Below are 20135 nucleotides of genomic sequence, written 5' to 3' on the forward strand. Positions count from 1 at the left end.
GGATCTCACGTAGAAGAGAGAACACAAGGGAAAGCCGGCTTCCAGTGTCTTCATAGCTGTTAAGCAGGAATCAGGCAAGCTCACAGTTCCACGTGTAAATTAGAACTGGGTGCCCTGGGGGATGTTTCTCTCATCTCAACTTGCTCTGAGGAGTGACAGGCAGAAGAGAGGCCGGTCTCCCCAGCTGCAGCGGGGACCCCTGAGCAGGCCTGAGTGTCTGTTGTGTTCTTCCCTGTGAGTCCCCAGACCGGTCCATTTAACACTTTAGCTTCTTCAGCTACCACGCACTCCTCTCCCACAGGACAGGCACAAGTCCCAGGTTACTGGAGTCTCTGGCAGTCCTCTGGTTGGGTGATGGAGGCACGCCACTTTTACCTGTACAGTTGGCACGAACTCCTCCCCAAACTCATTGCTCTTCCCCACAACCCTATTGAAAGGATCCTGGAATTTCCCATCAAAGTCCCCCCTTGGAATCATCTGGGATGCAATCACAAGTGTCACAATATCCCCCTCCTCAGGAGGGATAATGTCTCCACGGCCTGCTCCAGGCTCCCACAGCACTTCCTCACTATCACAAGGTGGGGGAGGGGGAGTACGGCAGGCACTGGGTCTTTTGTGGCTCAAGCTGGCCTTGAACTTGCTACGTAGCCAAGGAAAACCTTGAAGTTCTGGTCCTCCTGCCTCACCACCCCAGTACTGGGTTTACAGGCATGAGCCACCATGACCAGGTTGTGTAGTGCTGGGGATTGAACCCAGGACTTCATGCATGCTAGGTAATGGCTTCTCTCCCAGGACTGTAGCTGTAGTGAGGGCAAGCTGCTACTCTGAAGGAGAGGGGCCCTGAACTGCAGCCTCAACAGCCAAGCTTGTCGCAGGCCAGCATGTCACAGGCATGAGTCAAAGAGCAGAGCATAGTTCTGTGGGGTTGGTTAATTATGCTCCATGGCCTTTATCAAAACTACCAGACGTATGTAGTAATTAGAATTAGTGTACTTATAAAACCAAACAAGCAGATGTAATAACCGTGGATTTAGTAATTGCTAATTGTCCTCTGTCACTGATTCATCTGGTCTTCCCTGTTATCTCTAATTAGTACAACCTCTCCACGGTTGTAGTATTTATTTACTCATTCATTCATTCATTCATTCATTCATTCTCCTATGCATTTGAGGCAATGTCTTGCAGTTGGCTTTGGCTGGCCTGGAACCTGTGCCAATTCTTCTCATGCCTCAACCTCCAGTGTTGGGACTCAGGGTGCATCAACATATCTAACCCCTCCTCAGTGCTGGGACTCAGGGTGCATCAGCACACCTAACCCCCTTTTATCCTTTTGTATTTTGAGAAAGAATTTCTTTGTGTAGCCCTGGATGTACTGGAACTTGCTCTGTAGACCAGACTTGGACTCACAGAGCTCTGCCTGCCTCTGCCTCCTGGTGCTGGGACTAAAGGTGGTACCACCACTGCCCACCACCTAGCCACTTTTTAATGTCTTCACTGGTGGTGGGGGCAAAGGGTCTCACCTAGTCTAGGCTGGCCTTGAACTTGCTATGTAGCCAAGGATAACCTTGAAGTTATGATCCTCCTGCCTCACCACCCCAGTACTGGGTTTATAGGTATGAGCCACCGCGACCGAGTTGTGTCACGCTGGATTGAACCCAGGACTTCATGCATGCTAGGTAAGTACTCCACCTGCTGAGTTACATCTTCAGCCTTCTGCTTTAAAATATTTTTTTTAAAAATAATTTATTTAATTTTATGTACATGCGTGTGAGGGTGCCAGATATCCTGGAACTGGAGTTACAGATAGTTATGAGCCTCCGTGTGGGTGCTGGGAACTGAACCTAGGGCCTCTGGAGGAGTAGCCAGTGCCCTTAACCATTGAGCATTTTCCAGTTCAAGCTGGAGAAACACTTAATTGCATTGACTATTTCTAAATATACATTGCCACCAACCCTTATTATCTTCACATTCATATCCTCTCTCTCCCTTCCTCCCTCCTCCCCCTCCCTTGCCCCTCCCTTTGTCTCTCTGTCTGTCTGTTTCTCCCTTCTCTCCCTCTCTCTTCCTCTTTCTTTCTGTCTCTCTCCCCCTTCCTCTCTCCCCTTCCCTCTGTCTCTGTCTCTCTGGTAATTGTGTGGGCCACTGCATCTGGCTCAAATTCTGGTGGAAACCAGGTAGGAGGTCTTGCAGCGGCCTATGTGATGAGACTCATACTGTCTGCTGCTGCTGTTGTGTTTCTAGTTTGGTTTCTGCGATCAGCAGATTCATGGACAACATGCCTGCTTTGTCCAAGCCTCACAGGCTGTGCATACCTACAAGGAGCATCCCCAAGGCAGTAGAAACAGTCTTCAGCACACAGACAGGTCTATTTTAAGAAGTACCCCCCCTCCCCAATGAAACACTTGAAAATATATTTCAGCAGCAAGTAACAAGTTCTCAACCAGAACTGTGGAAGAGATTTACTCCCAAGTAGGTGCAGATCATCCCACCAATTGATATCCATTTGCTATTAATTTTCTTGGGGTGTGTTCTCAGTTTTCTTCTCTGTTATTATCACATTATACACGCCTTTAATTCCACCACCCATATCCTTCTTGCTTTGCTCTAAAACCTCTCAGAATTTGATAAAGGGGAACCCCTGTGGTCCAAGTCACAATCCGGAAAATTCTGCTACAAACTAGCTGGACTCCTTAGCCACAGTTACTGACATCATTACTTTGCTGGTTACCTGCTTTTTAACTGGAGACAGAAACAAAAACTGACCCAGTGTTTTGGAGTCGGTTTGTCCACTTACTTATTCGCTTCTTTTGGGGACCAGGTTGGCTTTGCGCTTGCTATGTAACCAAAGATGACTGGAAACTTCTAATCCTTCCGCCTCTATCTCCCCAAGGGCTGAGGTCACAGGCAGGTGCCACTGAGAGTTTTTTGCTGGGCTGGGATAGAAACCAGGACTGTGGGCTGGCAATCCCTCTAGCAATGGAGCAAGTGCCTCTAGCCCCAGAGACCAGGGTTTAAACAACCACTTGATGATTCTGATTTAGCCAACAAATTCAATTTCACAAACAGGATTAGGGATCAGGGTAATTTCCTGATTAAGGGAGGAGTGTTTTGTAAGCAGACTTACCGATGACTGTGCTTTCCTGAGCCTGGCTCTGTCCTGAAGTTTATTTTTCTTATCTCGCAACTGCCGCTTGAAGTCTGGGGTCACTTCGTTTCTTCTTCTTCTGCAAAATTGCAAAGTGATGGGAACATTATAATGGATCATTTTAAGTCTTTAGCGGTCCGAATGGTTATTTTTCATTTTGTTGACCCTGGTTGGTAAAGTGAATTAAAGACTGCCTTCACACCACTGGAAATGAATCAAATGTCTCATAGAGAGCTTGCTCCACTAACCCTGGCATCCTAACACAATGGATAGCCATGAGCTGTAAAAAGGAAGGCAGACGTTTCTATCTACAGTGCAGAGTGAGCCTGAGGATACAATGACACATGAAAATCAGGTTTAAAAAAAAAGGCAAGCATATTATATGCTGCCATTCATCTCGGGAGACATCTAAAGACATGTCTACTATTTGCCAATACTTTTTTAGACGTTGTTTTTATTTTATGTGTACAAGTGTTTTGCCTACGTTTGTAATATGCAGTGCCTGTAGAAGCCAGAAGAGGGCGTCAGATCCCCTGGAACTAGAGTTACAGGCCATTTTGAGCCGCCATGGAGGGTGTTGGGAATTGAACTCAGGTCCTCCCCAAGAACAGTAGTCCCTGGACTTTCTATTTGTTAAATTTTATTATTACTTTGGGTTGTGCGTTTTAGTTATTATTGATTTGTCTTTGTTTGTTTCTGAGGCAGGGTGTTACTACATAACCCTTGCTGGCTGTTCCTGAGACTTTTCGTGTAGACCAGGCTACTCTAAAATTCCTGCCGCTCACCCTGTCTCTGCCTCCCAAGATTTGGGGTCGCAGGCCTGCACCACCGTGTGCAGCTTTTTTTAACTTTTTCACATTGAAAAATGATACAAAAATTTGAAAAATCAGTATCAGCAGGAAGGATTCTCATGTGAATCCATCATAAACAACCTGGAGTCTTAGGGGCAAAAGCGAGACTCCCTCAAGCATAACCTCATTTTGTATTGACTTTAGAACCATCTAAAATGTTCTCCAGAGTATGAGCTAAAGTGAAAGAGAAGAAATGATAAAAAGCAAAATTAAACAAGTTTGATCTTGACCACATAGTTGGTGGCACTGCCGTACACAAAGCCGGTTTTCCTTTTGCTTTTAACACCATATTTATTTAAATATCCTTTCTTTGTTGTTTGTTTGTGTGTTTGTTTTTGACAGGGCCTATTTTATATAGTCCTGGTTGGCCTGGAACTTACTATGTAGACCAGGCTAACTTCAAACTGACAGAGATTTACCTGGCTCTGCCTCTCTCTGAGTATTGGGATTAAAGGTATGCACCACCATGCCCAGACTATCTGAATATCTCTGTCGGCTATCTACCGAAGATAAAAGGGACTCTGACACTATTTCAATAATCATGTGTGTGAGTATTAACACTTGCTTACTATCATACATGGCTATCATACATACCAAGGGAAGGAGAAGCCATCTATCCTCAGCCTATAGGGAAGTCCAGCCTGCTGCCAAATTTTGCTCATAAAGTTGTATCAGGTTACAGTGGTTTGTGTGCCTTGTCTAGGCCATCTTTCAGACTATGTCATCAGAACTGAGTGGTTGTACCACAGAGCATATGTCCTGCAAAGTCTAAAATACCTCCCGTCTGGCCCTTTATAGAGTAAGTTTGCCTGAAATAGTGGATGCGCTTCCATGGTTACCAACAACACAGAAAGAACCTGAAATGGAGTTGCATGTCTTCGTTTATATATTGTAGGTCCTCTAGTTCTATTAGTGTGGCCAGGGACAGAGGACAGGGGACATGAGAAGATGCTCAGTGGTAGGGCACTCCTCAGAGTCCAGACATGGCCAGATTTCTACAGCAAACTGCAAGAAGGGGGCGGGGGACGAGAAGGAGGAGTAAGAGCAGGTTGGAGGTAGGAGCAGGGATGGGGGAGTTGTAGGGTGGGGGTGCAGGGTAGGAAGTGGGGGGGTTGTAGGGTAGAGGGTGGAAGGTTCGGGGGACGATGAAACACTACAGAAGAAATGAACAGGTTAACCTACGATTCAGAACAAGAACGGACATGTGTCGGGACTGCAGTTGGGATGTAAAGTGAATTAAAGAAATGAATTAAGGGAAAGAAAAAATGGCCACGTGAGTCAAATACAGAGTGTATTTGACACCTTATCTGGAACCTGGTTAGACAAAGCATTCATAAAGAAGTTAAGCATCAGTGTGACATTCAAGGCACCCTGAACATGGCTGATCCTTAGTTGTATTAAGGACCATTGACTTAGATAAATTTTTATAAATTGTTGTGATTTTTATAAAGGGTCCTTATCTTTTAAGAATACAAGTATATGATATGAAGTAAGCCATACATGAAGTAATATGACATTATTTATTTTAAAAAAATTAGAAGCTATCAGTGGTGGCATACACTTTTAATTCCAGCAGAGGTGGGTGGATCTCTGTGAGTTCAAGGCCAGCCTGGTCTACAGAGTGAGTTCCACTGCAGTGAGGGCTACACAGAGAAACCTTGTCTTGAAAGAAAGAAATAAAGGAAGGAAGGAAGGAAGGAAGAAAGCTAACAACAAAAACAACAACAATAATAATTATTATTGAAGGGATCAAGACATAATGATGATGGGCTGGAGAGATGGTTCAGTGGTTAAGAGCACTGACTGCTCTTCCAGAGGTCCTGAGTTCAAATCCCAGCACCCACATGGTGGCTCACAACCATCTGTAATGGGATCCGACGCCCTCTGCTGATGTGTCTGAAGACAGCTACAGTGTACTTATATATAATAAATAAATAAATCTTAAAAAATAAAAGACATAGTGATGAATGCTTGTGGTTTCAGCATTTGGAAGATCGAGGCAGGAGGATTGGAAATGTGAAGCTTGGAATACCTTCAAATTCTCAATCCTGTCTTAATCATCATCAGCAGCAGCAGCAGCAGATAGAGGAGGGGCAGAACAGGTAAGGAATAAATGACTCTGGACAGGTTATGGGTAAGAACTATTAAGAGTTGATGATAGCCACAAAGGGTTAATTTTGCTATTTTCTTCTCTATCATCTATTTGAATATCTGTCATAAAAAGCTTCCTATTAAAAAAGAATGCATCTGCTCAAATATTACCAGCCTCTTCATTTTCCAGATGTCTCCCAAGTTTTCATTAAGGTGGCGTTTCTTTAAGAAGAGCTAGAAGATTAGGGGAGAGATCCCAGCCCTAAGTGGAGATTGACAGCACGTGGCGGTTCCGGGCCTCACTGCTCCCTGAACATATCCACGGTTGGGTTCCATGGTGGTGGTGGTTTGTGTCATTGCAGAAATGACACACTCCTCCTCAACACTCAGCTCCTAAGATGAAGACATCTGTCTGCCCAGTCACATAGCACCATTATGTCTTAGGAAATAAGCATTATTTAATGTCACTTAACACACAATCCATATTCAAATTCCTGCAGTTGCTCTAAGAATGCCTTTTGTTGTTTCTTTTTTCCCTTCCCTCTCTCCTTCCTCCCCTCCCTATCTTCCTCCATCTTACTCTCCCTTTCTCTTTTCTCCCTCTCTCTCTCTCTCTCTTTTTAAAAGAATTATTTATTTATTTATTATATATAAGTACACTGTGGCTGTCTTCAGACACACCAGAAGAGGGCATCAGATTTGATTACAGATGGTTGTGAGCCACCATGTGGTTGCTGGGAATTGAACTCAGGACCTCTAGGAAGAGCAATCAGTGCTCTTAACCGCTGAGCCATCTCTCCAGGTCCTGACTGTTCTTAATAAGTTTGTCCTTTTCGTCCTCATCTATCTGGTTTTTGTAGCTTTAATGTGTCAGCCGCACAAGCTTCTTAGTTTTTTAAATACTGTGGCTACTGTGCACACATGCCATGGCACGTGTGCAGATGTCAGAGGAGGACTTTTAGGAGTCAATTCTCTGCTTCTACCCCTGGGTTCAGGGAATCAAATCCAGATCATCAGGTATGTATAGCGAGAACGGTTACCCACTGAACCATCTGGCCAGCCCATCATTTAACCTTTGAACTGTAGTTACAGGTGGTTGTGTGCTAACCAGTATGGGTACTGGGAACTGAACAAGGACAAGTCCTTGTGAAAGCTCTTAACTAATAAGCTGCCTCTCCAGCCCCAGCCAGCATTCAGTATTTTAATATTAATACAAGCCAGCATCATATCATTCACTTTAGCTTTTTCCCCCCCTTTTTTATACTTCCTTCCTTTACCAGTGACTCACCAAAACACGGGGAGGGAGGGACTGATTTTGATCCCCATGTAGAGTATAAGGTAGGAAGACTGATTTTTCTGTTGGACTCGTTGCTAGGGAAAACCAAGGTAAGTAGGGATGGACTTGTAAAAAGGTTAGGCCAAGTTCAAGGTAGCCTGGGCTAAGAAATGAGACCCTGTCTCAAAAGAAAAATGATAGTTGGAATATTGGTGGTACAGACCTGTCATCTTAGCCCTGAGGACGCTGAGGCAGGAGGACAGTACATTCAAGGCCAGCCTGGGTTTCACAGAGATATCTTGTCCCCCAAACAAAAAACACAGACCAAAAAGTGTAGTGTAATGAAGTAGAAAGTTAAGATACATGTAGTAAAATACTATCAGTAGTTGAGATGAAAAGGAGACAATATGGTTTCTCACTGCACCGTTAATCTCTACACTCTCCTGCGTTTTAGAGGCTGCTTTGTTTGTGGACATACAGTCTCCTTTTGTAGCCCTGGCTGGTCTTGAACCTGTGTTCCTCGTGCCTTCTTCTGGTGTCCACATCCATCTATTGAAAGCTTCTGTAATTCACGGTGAATTCTAGGGTTACTTCCCCGCTCCATCTACTCAAGGTCAATCAGTTATTCTGACAAACACATTGGCTGAGAGGGGCAGAGAGCTTCTCACCCTAGCCTGAAGAACTCAGGGCCACAGTTGTCTAGATAATTGAAGCGGATAATGTCAGTAGGATGCTTATCCGACGATCGCCACGGCGGAAGCTCTTTCTCCCCAGGGTTATTCTTCTTTCTTAAGGAGGAGGAGGACCGAAAAGCTAAGGAAGGGGACTGCTTCTCCTCTGGAGAATTGCCAGGAATTGGCTGAACATCGGCAGTTACGAGTCCATCCTTTGGAGGTGTCTAGAGGAAGAAAATAAATTACTTGTACTCTCCAAGTACCGGAATAGCAACACTAATAGACAAAGAACACAAGACCCTTCATCACCTTCCCAGTCATCCTCATCCTCACTATGACAATGATGATGCTGATGCTGATGCTGAGGCTTACAGCCACTGTCCCAGGAACACTTGGATGTGTGTATAAGTTTCTTTGTGTTCATAGTAACTTATTTACCATTTACTTATACTGGGGTCACACGTAGCCCAGGCTCACTTCGAATTCCCTCTATAGCCCAATATGATATGAACCCCTTGATCTTCTTGAATCCACCCCTGAATGCTGGGATCACAGGCCTATAACACCAGGCCTGGTTTATCTAGTGCTGGGGATTGTGTTTAGGACTCTGTGATGGACGGGCAAACATTCTACTAGCCGAGCTGTATTGTCAACCTTACTTTGGCTTCAGGAGACAGTCTGTGACCCGGGCTGGCCTAGAACCAGGTAACCAGGCTGGCTTTGCACTCACTGCAGTCCTTCCCCAGCCTGAGAAGGGCTGGGGTTACAAGTGTGAGTACCATTCCCACCCTTCCCAGTAAAGTGAGCTCATCAATGCTCCATTTTACAGAGGCAGAAACTGAAGCCACAAAGAACTACTTGAACTGACCTACAAGGATGGAAGTAGAGTAGGAATTGGAATCCACGGTTCAAATCCCAGGTCCTACCCTTAATGTCCTAACATGTTGCAGTTGCAGAGGGTAGGCCAGAAGCTGTGGCAATTATCCAAAGCCAAACAACTCCCGGAGAATAATTCTATTTCATTTGCAAAATTAGAAGTCCTTTGTATGCTCTGTTCATAAAGTGTTTTCAGTGTGGGTTTAGCCTAAGGGAAGTAGCACTGGTATTCTGGGAAACCATTAAGAGCTCAATTTTTGTTCATTAAGAGATTAGGGGAGCTTTGCTTGGTAAATTGGCTTGCTTCAAATTCGACTTTAAAAAAAAAAATCAAGAATTTCCCCAGTTGGGACTGGGGTGTGGCTCAGGGGTAGAATCTTTGCTAGGGTCTTATATTCCAAACCCAGTACCATCACCAAAAATAAGGAAGGAAGGGAGGGAGGGAGGGAGAGAAAGAGGAAGGAAGGAGAGAGAAGCAGCTCTCCTAGTTCTTCAAGCATAACAAGGTAGTTGTGAGACACTCCTTGTTGAATTTGTTTCTACTCCAAGATTATCCTTAGTATTAAGTGTCTCAGACACAGCGTTTATTTGGATACGTCATGGCTACTAGACTGAGTTCTGTGGAACTCTTGCTTAGGAGCCTTGTATTCTTAACACCTATCACTTAACAGGGTCTGATAAATGTTTACTCAATGAATGGCTATGGTTGTGTCAAGTTTGCTGTCTGCTGCTCCTATAAACTCCATGACCAAAAGCAAGTAGGGGAGGAAAGAGTTTATTTCGCCTTACAGGTTCCAGTCGCCATCAAGAGACATCAGGGAAAGAGCTTGAGGCAGAAACCATGGAAGAATTCGGCTTGCTAGCTTGCTTCCACATGCTCAGTTACCTTTCTTATATAGCTCAGGACCACCTTGCCTAGGGTTAGTACTGCCCACAGTGGACTGGGCTCTCCTATATCGATTCGTAATCAAGACAGTGCTTCACAGATACAGCAACAGGCCAATCAACATGTATGTTAAGATGACGATCAAGATTACCCAGCACTGTCTCCCAGAAGCCAACTAAGAAGACATTTAATATTTGCAAAATTCTGTATTAGATGGGTCTTGTCTAGAATGGACATTCATTTCTATTAGCTTATTTAGGAAGAAATCTTTGTCTTTTTACTGGAGGAGTTCTACTTTAATCCTTGCAATGGTTGAAACTGTCAATTTGATAGGACCTAGAATCACTTAAGAAACAAACCTCTGGGCACTTCTGTGAAGTGGTTTCTAGACTGAGAAGACCCACCCAAACTGGGGCAGCAGCAGTCCTTACACTGGGGTTCCCAAAACAGTGAACTGAGCACCAGCTTCCAATCTCAGCTTCCTGGGCTGAGGACACAATGTAACCAGCCACCTCAAGATCCTTCAGCCATGACCTCCCAGGATGTATGTACCCTTGAACTGGGAGCCAAAATAAACCTTTCTTTCTCGGAGTTGCTCTTGCCAGGTATTCTGTCATACCCACGAAGAAAGCAAATTAATACAACACTATGGGAAATCAAATAGTACATGATCATTAAAAAAAAAAGTAAGTATTTCAGTCCGAGTGATCTTAACATATAGAAAAATCAGTAATTCTGAAAGGCACAAAATGCTTGGCACGCTAACAAACTGGCAATAATGAAGTCCACAACAGTGAAGGAAGAAAGTTTTGTTCTTACCCTTTGAAATCTTCTGTGCTAGCGCTGGGGTTAAGCCCTGGGCCTGATGCACGCCAGGAAAGCACTTTGTCTACCACTGTTGAGCTATATCTCCAGCCCAACTAAAGTCTCCGGGAATTCTGACATCATGAATGGATGCTGAGCTTTGTTAGATGACTTGTTTGCATATCTGTGTTAAAATGACCTTGTATCTCTTCTTCAACTCTGTGAATGTTCATATTGTGTATGTCTATTTGTGCATGTGCATACATATATACGCGCATGCATATATGCACACATATGTGGATACTATTGTGGAGAACAGAGTTAAACTTTGGGGTCAAGGTTGCTCACTGGGACCTGGGGCTCTCCCATTTGTCTTAGCTAGCTGTCCAGTGAGCTCATGGGTTCTTCCTCTCTCCACCTCTATAGTAATGGGATTATAATTCTGTTACACCATTTCTGGCTTTTTTTTACATGGGTGCTGAAGATGGAAATTCAGGCCATAACAGCTGACAAATAAACAGCCAAGCATGGTGGCACATATCCATAGGGACAGCATCCCTAATACTGAGGCAGGAGACTTTTGGAGTCAAAACCAGTCTAGGCTACACAAGGAGACATTGTCTCAGTCAGTGAACTAATTAACCCACTGACTGACCATCCAACAAACACACTTCAGCTCATCTCATAGAAAAATAGTAAATATGAATGTGTCAAATCTAATGGCCCATGGTGACAGTTACTGAACATAATGCAGAATTGCCATGTCAGAGCTGTAAAGGTGTCTGAGGGAGAGGCAAAGAAATCAGGGGCGGGGATAAGAGAGAAGCAGCCCAAGTCCTCAATTCTAAAGTGATCGGAGGGTATCAGGCGAGAGCCCTTGGTAACACAACTATCCTGAAGAGGTCTTCGAAGCCTCAGAAGAGTCGCTTTGACCTTTCCTACATTTCAAACTGGATCATGAACTCAGAGTTCCAGTACCTGCTACAGCCACCAGTTTCTAAGTGAACTGCTTTCTGTCTCAAACTTGCCTTGGGCTTGGTGACGTGAAGTTCTCTCACCATCTGAATGTAGTGCTTTTTCCAGACGCCCTGCTCAAAGGGCGTTGGGGAGAAGCCGATGTACCAGTTAAAGCGCAGACACTTTAGCATCCACAGCTGGTCCAGCTCAGCCAAGCTCTTCCAGTACCAGCTCACCTGGGAAAACAAAGAAGACTACTCAGTTCACAAACTCATGTCCTCTGCTGCCTGAGCTGCTTTGTGAGACCCCAGATAATGTCGGTTATCTGTCCTTTTCCTTGAAGGCTCAGCTCAGTAATTTAACTCTTCTGACCCTCCCGTGGCATGCCGGGATTACAGGTACGCCCCACCAAACCTGCTTTACAGGCTTCTATCTTAATTTAACTTGTTTGGTTTTCTTTGTTTTTTTAAACATTTATTTATTTTTACTCTCATGTGTCTTAGTGTTTACCCGTGTATGTATACAATCCAGAATATGGAGTCAGATTCCCTGGAACTAGGATTATAGACAGATGTGAGATATCACAGGGGTGCTGAGAGCTGAGCCTGGATCCTCTGCAAGAGTAACAAATGCTCTTAACTGCTGAGCCATCTCTCCAGCCCCCTACCTTCAGTTTAATACAGTAAAAAAACCACATGAAAAATATTAGCCTATTTCCCCCCCAATCCCTTGAAGGTATACTGGCATACTCAGATCTACCTATATTTATTTCTGATTTTTTTTTTTTTTGAGACAAGGTTTCACTCTATAGTCCAGGGTAGCCCTGAACTAACAATGGCTAGCCTTAGCCATCCAAGTATTGAGTTCACAGGTATGCAGCTTAGCAGAGATGCCTTTCACTGTCATCCTCTTTGGACATATCTCACAAACACCCTCTGTTGAGCTTTTCTATTCACAGGTGCTCTGCACTGCACAGTCTAGGGCAGCAGTTTACAACATGTGGGTCATGACCCCTTTGGGAAGTCAAACGACCCTATCACAGAGGTCACCTAAGTCCATCAGGACACACCGATTATTTACATTGTAATTCATAACAGTAGCAAACTGAAATAGCAATGAAAATAATTCTGTGGTTGGGGGTCACCACGATATGAGGATGTGTATTAAAGAGGTGCAGCATGGGGGGGGTTGGGAACCACTGACTGACTGTTCTAGGGTGTTATCTGTGTGGGAGGTGGCGATGCTGTCCCGATGAGGAATCACTTATACGAATGTAACTGCTTGTAGTTTTTCTTTGAGCCTACCAGAGTCAGACATTTAAAAAAAAAAAAAAAAGGTCAAGGGTCATTCAAACTTTGCAGAATAAAATCTATTGCTTGGCTTTATGCACAGGAATGTGGGGTTCATCTTTAGGTTACTCCCCTTTCAGAGTTTCCTAAGACTGTCCCAACCAAAGTCCAAGTGCTATTGTGGTTACCTGTGCACAACGGCAAAGGCTCCGGGGGTCCAGGAAGGAAAAAATATAGACAGATAACACCCTTGGAAGCTTGGTGGTAAAATCCAGGGCCTCTGCTGGAATTTTTTCCTGCAGCTTTCGACAACAGAACTTCTGCTGGGACAGGGAGCAGCGCTCTAGCAGGCCTGTAAGAATTCTTCTCCTTTGAGAATCTGTCCACTTGTCAAACTGAGGAGACAGAACAGGAGAGTCTCATATGTATTGTGATCAATTATAAAGAAGAGGATGGCACAGAAAGGGAGTTTAGCGAGTTACTGCTAATGCATAGCATGCCTTTGTTTCTGTCTCAGCTCAGGAAATCCCACATCTCACCACCTATGTCTCCTTCCTCACATTCCTGTGCACATGACCAGACTGCAACTGCACAAGTGCATCTGACCTAGACCTTCAGTGTATCTGTAATGGTTAGTCAACTCAAGTGTCAACCTGACACACAATCTAGAACCACCTGAGCAGAGTGTCTCATTGAGGGATTGTCTAGATCAGGTTGGCTTTTGGGAGGATTATCTTAATTATGCTAATTGATGTGGAATGATCCAGCCTACTATGGGAGGTGTCATTCCCTAGGCAGGAGATCCTGCACTTCCCAAATGCAAAGGCAAAGCTGGGCACAAATGTGCATTATGCACTTATTTCTCTCTGCTCTTGACTATATAGATGTGACTAGCTGTTTTAGGTTACTGCTTTGACGTCCTTGCTTTGGTGGACTATAATTGGAACTGTGGACTAAAGTGCGCCCTTTCTCTCATCAACTGCTTTTAGTTGAGGTGTTTTTATCAGAGTAACAGACACAACACTAGGAAAGTATAATAAATCAATAAAAATAAATAAATAAATAAGTGTGTATGTAGAGTAGGGGGGAAAAACTATCTTTGATTGTTCTCAGATAACTTCCTCCTGTTTGACATAGTTCAAAAGCTCATGTTCAGGAAATGGCACTACCTACAGGACAATCCCCTAACAGACATGCCCACAGGCCAACCTGGCCTAGACAGTTTTTTAGTTGAGAGTCTCTTCTCAAATGAGTCTAGGTTGTAGCAAGTTGACAGTTAAAACTTTCCTTCACAGTAAGTGTGTAAATTCACTTTTGTTGATACACAGATATGAGAAATGTCACTTAGATTTTGCCCTTCTGGCCCGCATCCTCCTTTACCTAGTGTTGATCTTAGAACTTGTCCGTAAAAGCCTCACTTTTTTCTTCCTTTGTCCAAACATCGATTTGATTCAGAGCTATTAGAACCAGTGTCTCCTGGATTATAGTTTCCTAGGCCTCACATAAAATTTGCTTACATATTCTGAGTTTAGACTGTTTATAAGAATAAATATTCACTCACAATTTTCTATGTTTGTACTATTCAAATTGTCTTCATTTATACATTAGGGGTCATATCTACACTGCAAGGCCATTGTGCAAAGATTACATATATATGAGTATGTATGTGTGTGAGTATGTATATGTGTGTGTGTGTATATATGTGCATGTATGTATATATGTGTGTATTTATATAAAAGACAACTATTATTCTAAAATACCATAGCAATCTTAAAACACTATATAAGTGGTTAAATCAATATAAAAAAGATATACAATAAAACCTTAAAAGCACCAAGCTGACATGTTTGGGCCTGGACAAGGATGAGGAGAGGCAGACTCACCAGATGTTCTTAATGCCTGTCCTAGTCAGGGCTTCTATTCCTGCACAAAACATCATAACCAAGAAGCAAGTTGGGGAGGAAAGGGTTTATTCAGCTTACACTTCCATATCACTGTTTATCACCAAAGGAAGTTAGGAACCCAAGCAGGTCAGGAAGCAGGAGCTGATGCAGAGGCCATGGAGGGATGTTACTTACTGGCTTGCTTCTCCTGACTTGCTCAGCCTGCTTTCTTGTAGAACCCAGGTCTACCAGCCCAGGGATGGCACCACCCACAATGGGCTGGGCCCTCCCCCTTTATCACTAGTTGAGAAAATGTCTTACAGCTGGATCTCATGGAGGCATTTTGGCTCCTTTCTCTGTGATAACTCCAGCTTGGGTCAAGTTGACACAAAGCCAGTACAATCAATGCCACAGAAGAGAATGAACTCAAATTATAATGTGACTTAAAATGAATATAAAAGAACGTTAGAATCATAAAAACCTATAAAAGAAAACACTGAAACACTCTCTCTGGAGATTGAAAAGATAATTACATGGACTCCCCATTTGTTTCCCTGATCAAGAAGGCCCAGGATAATTTACATTTGGCTCAGATAGGTGTTTTTGCCTCTGGGATATTCCTTCCTAATTGTGTTTGTTTAAGCTAATAGAAAATGAATTTGCATTCCTTGAACCCCTACCAATTCAAGGTGGGGGGGGGGATGACTCAGAATACTGAACAGCAGGGGAAAACATTCCCTTGGAGTTTGGAAAGTGTTAGGACAAACCAGAAAGAAGACAATCCACAGAGCGGCGCAGGAATTTAGTAATCTCACTTATCTTTTGCACCAACTCTCCAGTGACCCTGGAGCACAAAAAGTGAGGGACCAGCACTTGAGGCCAAGGAGCCATTAGAGTTCTCACTGTCTCCTGTCACACAGTATCAGGCTTCACTCCAGGATGACCCTGTTCTTTGGGGTATACTTGGTAACTGCATGCTATTTTCCCAAGTCGCTGAAGCTCGGGCTGTCAGGGTTCACCGGTCTCAAGATGAATGGCCAGCACATGGAACAATTACGGAGGTTTTCCCCTCACACATGTGGTGTGTGTCCAAGACTGATGGTGGGAATCATTGCCTAGGGTCATCTTTCTAGCCAGCTTGCTCTGGGGATCCTTGGCTCTTCCTTTAGAGGCCAGCCTTACAAGCTGGTACCTAACCTACCTGGAATTTATCTGGGCTCTGGGGATCCAAACTCCCATCCCCACACTTCTGATGTGAGTACTTTAGCCACTGAGCAATCTCGCTAGCCCTACAGAGGATTTTCTTTTTAAAAGAGAGGATCTCATTGTGTATCTCAGACTGCCCCTTGAACTCACAATCCTCCTGCCTCAGCGTCTAGAATGCTATAATTAGAAGTGAGTAATTCCACACAGTGCACTTCCACACACAACTTCAGTTTCTCATTTTTATTTTGTTTGTTGCTGTTCTAAATATTAAACAGAACCATGTGTACATGCATGAACACAAATGAAATTATTTATGGGGCTGGTGTGTTAAGAGCATTACTGTTCTTGCAAAGGACCTGAGTTTGATTCTCAGGATCCCTACCAGACAGTTCACAAGTACCTGAACTCCAGCTCCAGGGATCTGACTGTCTTCTGCACTCCCTGGGTACCGGCACTCAAGTGCACATACCCTGTCTCCTCCATATACACATAATAAAAAGTAAGTTTTTTTTCATGTTAAAACTTTAAAGGGCAGAGAGAGTGTGTGTGTATGTGCTAGCTCAGTTGGTAAGGTGCTTTCAAACAAAAAGATCTGAATTTGGACCCCCAGCACCTATGTAAAAGCTGGGTGTGCTGACACACACTTGTAATCCCAGTGTTGGAGACACTGAGACAAGGGAATCCTTGAAGCTTGCTGACCAGCGGGTCTAGCTGAATCCATGCGTTCCAGGTTTAGGTAAGAGACCCTGCCTTACAAGTAAGGTGGTCCAGCAGATAGAGGAACACGGGGTGCACACAAATCCAGTGACCCGAGGTTAATCTCAGGAATCTACACAAAGGTGTAAGGAGAGAAGAAAGTCCACAAAGTTGTCTTCTGACCTCCACAAGAGCACTGTGGCATATGTGCCCTTATACAGGCATCTCTCTCACACACACATACACACACACACACACACACACACACACACACGGACACACAAAGGGGAAAAAGTGTACAATAGTCTGTTTTTTAGTATATCCAGAAGATCACAAAGCCATCACCACTGTCTAACCTCAGCACATTTTCATCCCTGCCCAAAATTTAAAAAAAAACAAAAAACAAAAACAAAACCAGAAATGGTACCCTCTTCTGTGAGGGTCCCTTAAACCCATTTTTTTTCATCTGTCATCTGCCATCGTTCAGAGAGATTCAGTAACCAAATATCCCAGTCTATGAGTCGAAGCCATCTCACTGCCCGTGTGTGTGGGATCTCATCTCAGTCTCTCAGACTGTAGGTGAGACACTCATGCAGCATCCACCGTGAACAGCTTCACTCTGACTTTTCACAGTTTTGAATTACTATAAAAACCCCCACTATTAAACAGTCATCATTAAAATTACCATTATTAAAGATAAGAGCGATTTGAGAAAAGGCGCACATAAGCATCTCATGCTACTTTAAACCTCTTTTGGGGGGAGGGAGGTGGAGAGCTAGGGAGGATTGGTTTATAAAAACAAGAGCTCAGGCTATCCCAGATCTTGGTATGCAGCCTGAAGCTAGCCTTGAGCTGATTCTCTTGCCCCTGCTCCCCAAATAGTAGGATTACAGGCTTTTAGTACCATACCTGATCTTTTACTTTGGTAAAATGAATATAAAATTCACAATGTTAACCATTAATGTGTATAGTGACATTTAAACAAACTCACATTACGGTGCAACCATCACTGCCATGTGTGTCCAGAACTTTCTCAAACCCTTCAAACACTAGCTCCCCAGTCCCTGGTTCCCTGTTCCACTTCCTCTTTATAAACTTCCCCATTCTACATGCCTCATATAAAGTGGAGCTGCACAGTATTTGTCTTTGTGCCTGGCTTGTTTCACTTAGCACACACAATGGCTTCAAAGTTTGTCCATGTTATAGCACATACCAGAAATACTTTCAGCTTGTCGATGAACAATAACTCCATCCTATAGCACATCTTGTTATTCATTTACCTGCGGATGGATGCTTGGGTTATTTGTGCTTTTGACTATTTTGATTACTGTTGCTATAAACACTAATGTGCAAATGTTTTATGACCATATGTTTTCAATTCTCACGAGTGGTGGAAAACAGTTGAGACTGTAGAGCAATTCAACAAGTAATTTGTTGCCCAGAAACACATAATTTGACATTATCCAGCGATGGATAATGTCCTCTGGGACTCTGTCTCCTCGTTAGAGGAACGGATGAGAGAGGTGCCCATTGACCCCGGAGGGTGGTTGTATCTTGTTAGGCAAAAGCATGAAGTCATTAGTGTTCTCATGTGGAAGTTCAAGTGTATACAGAACTGGATGCCGAGAGCCCAGTAGATGAGCTGAACTGGTTACTAAGATACCATCTCTCAGGTCTCTATGCCCTGTGAGTCCAGGAGTCTGGAACTCTGCAGCCACATTTGTCCTTTGACAGCTAGCCATCTGCTAAATGCTTCCTGTGAAGAGGGAAGCAGCCAGAGGGAAACTGAGGAAGAAGAGGCATAGTCCTCTCTGCATTGCCTTGCTGTTCCTCTCAGAGCCACGTTCACCCTGATCCCTGGCTCCAGCTTTTCCCCCAGACAACCTAGAATCACCATGCTTCCTTGGCTATATGAGATGCCCACTTTATCCCTCAGGGGTGTGGGTTCCGGCTGGGTTGGAGCTCTTCCTTCCAAAGCACAAGGAATGCTGGCATTAGCCCAGTTCTGTCTCCTTGGACCGCATCCATCCCTTCCTGAGCCCTTGTTTCTAGTATTTGTTCACCAATCCTTCTGATTAAATTATGCCCATTAAAATAATGGATGAGTTCTGTTTCCCAGGTGGACTCTGAATGGAAATAATCAGTCACGCTTCCCGAGAGCCAGCATTGCCTTAGGTACACATTCCATAGGCACCAAGATGATGCCACAGACTGGATGCTTGTGTTCTGAAGCGTGTGTTGAAATCTTTTTTCTTTCATTCATTAATTAATTTATTCACTCTACATTCCACAACTAGCCCTCTCTCCTTTCAGTCTCCCCCACCCCACAGTCTCTCCCCCGCTCCCCCTCTCCTGCAAGAACGGGGAGGCCCACCAGGACAACCTTCCATCCCACACCCCTTACACTCCTATCCCCCCACGCTCCACCCACACTCCAACACATCAAGACACTGCAGGAGCAGGTACACCCTCCTGTCATTGAGGTGAGACAAGACGGGCCAGCCAAGGGAACAGGATTCAAACAGACAACAGGTACAGGGACAACCCCGGCTCCAATTGTTGGGGGACCCTCATGAAGACAAAGCTACGCATCTGTTACATATGCGGGGGGCCCAGGCACAGCCCCTGTTCACTCTTGGGTTGTTGGTTCAGTCTCTAGGAGACCCCAAGGGTCCAGGTTAGTCCATTCTGTTGGTCTTCCTGTGGAGCCCGCATCCTCCTCAGGTATCTCAACTTTTCCACAAGACTCCCCTTGTGGAAGATTCCCCTGAGGGGAATATCCACCCCCATAATCCCAGATCTATAAAGCTGAGACAGTAAGATCCCTGAAGGTATATAAGTTTGAGGCCAGTATGTTCTACCTAGTGAGCTCTAGGCCGGCCAGGGGCTACAGACTGAGACCCTGACTCAAACAACAACAGCAGGGGCTACAGACTGAGACCCTGACTCAAACAACAACAGCAGGGGCTACAGAAACAATTCCAAGGACCTAGATTTTGTCTCAGCACCTACAAGGTGGTTTGCAACCACTTATAGCTCCAGTTTCAGAGAATGCAATGACATTTTTCTGGCCTCCAGGGCATCGGGTACCCAAGTGGTACATATATACACATTTGAGAAAAACACTCATACACATTAAATAAATTTAAATAAAAATTAAAAACAACACAAAATCCAAACCTGCAAAATGAGGGGTGGGGTGGGGATGGGACTGTAGGTAGGACCTTGGGAGGTGGAGTCCTCAACAGGATCAAACCAGATCCCAGAGAACCCTTGCTCCTTTCTGCTATCTTAGGAGGCAGCAAGATGGCTGCTCTCACCGGGCACTCATCACCAGCACCTGGATTTTGAGGCTTTCAAACTCCAGAATTAAAAGCAATGAATGAATAGCCACTTGGTCTGATTTTCATGACAGTAGCTTGGATAGACTAAAACAGATAGTATACCACAATGCAGAAACAGGCAAATTTTATTATCTCTATCATCTATCTATCTACCTAT

General features: G+C 44.2%; 1 protein-coding gene across 1 annotated transcript in view; it reads right to left on the reverse strand.

The window, feature by feature from the left end:
• The window catches only part of FBXO16 (F-box protein 16), a gene marked incomplete at both ends in the record, with an annotated part of 41671 nt that overhangs the window by 12519 nt on the left and 9017 nt on the right, over window positions 1–20135 (reverse strand). The window contains 4 exons of the mRNA XM_080926764.1: window positions 3125–3224; window positions 8032–8261; window positions 11632–11796; window positions 13038–13244. Coding sequence (XP_080782890.1) covers window positions 3125–3224; window positions 8032–8261; window positions 11632–11796; window positions 13038–13244 — 702 coding nt within the window. The remainder of the gene's footprint in view (window positions 1–3124; window positions 3225–8031; window positions 8262–11631; window positions 11797–13037; window positions 13245–20135) is intronic.

Source organism: Micromys minutus (assembly GCF_963924665.1).
Source record: "Micromys minutus genome assembly, chromosome: 12".
Classification (NCBI taxonomy): Eukaryota; Metazoa; Chordata; class Mammalia; order Rodentia; family Muridae; genus Micromys; species Micromys minutus.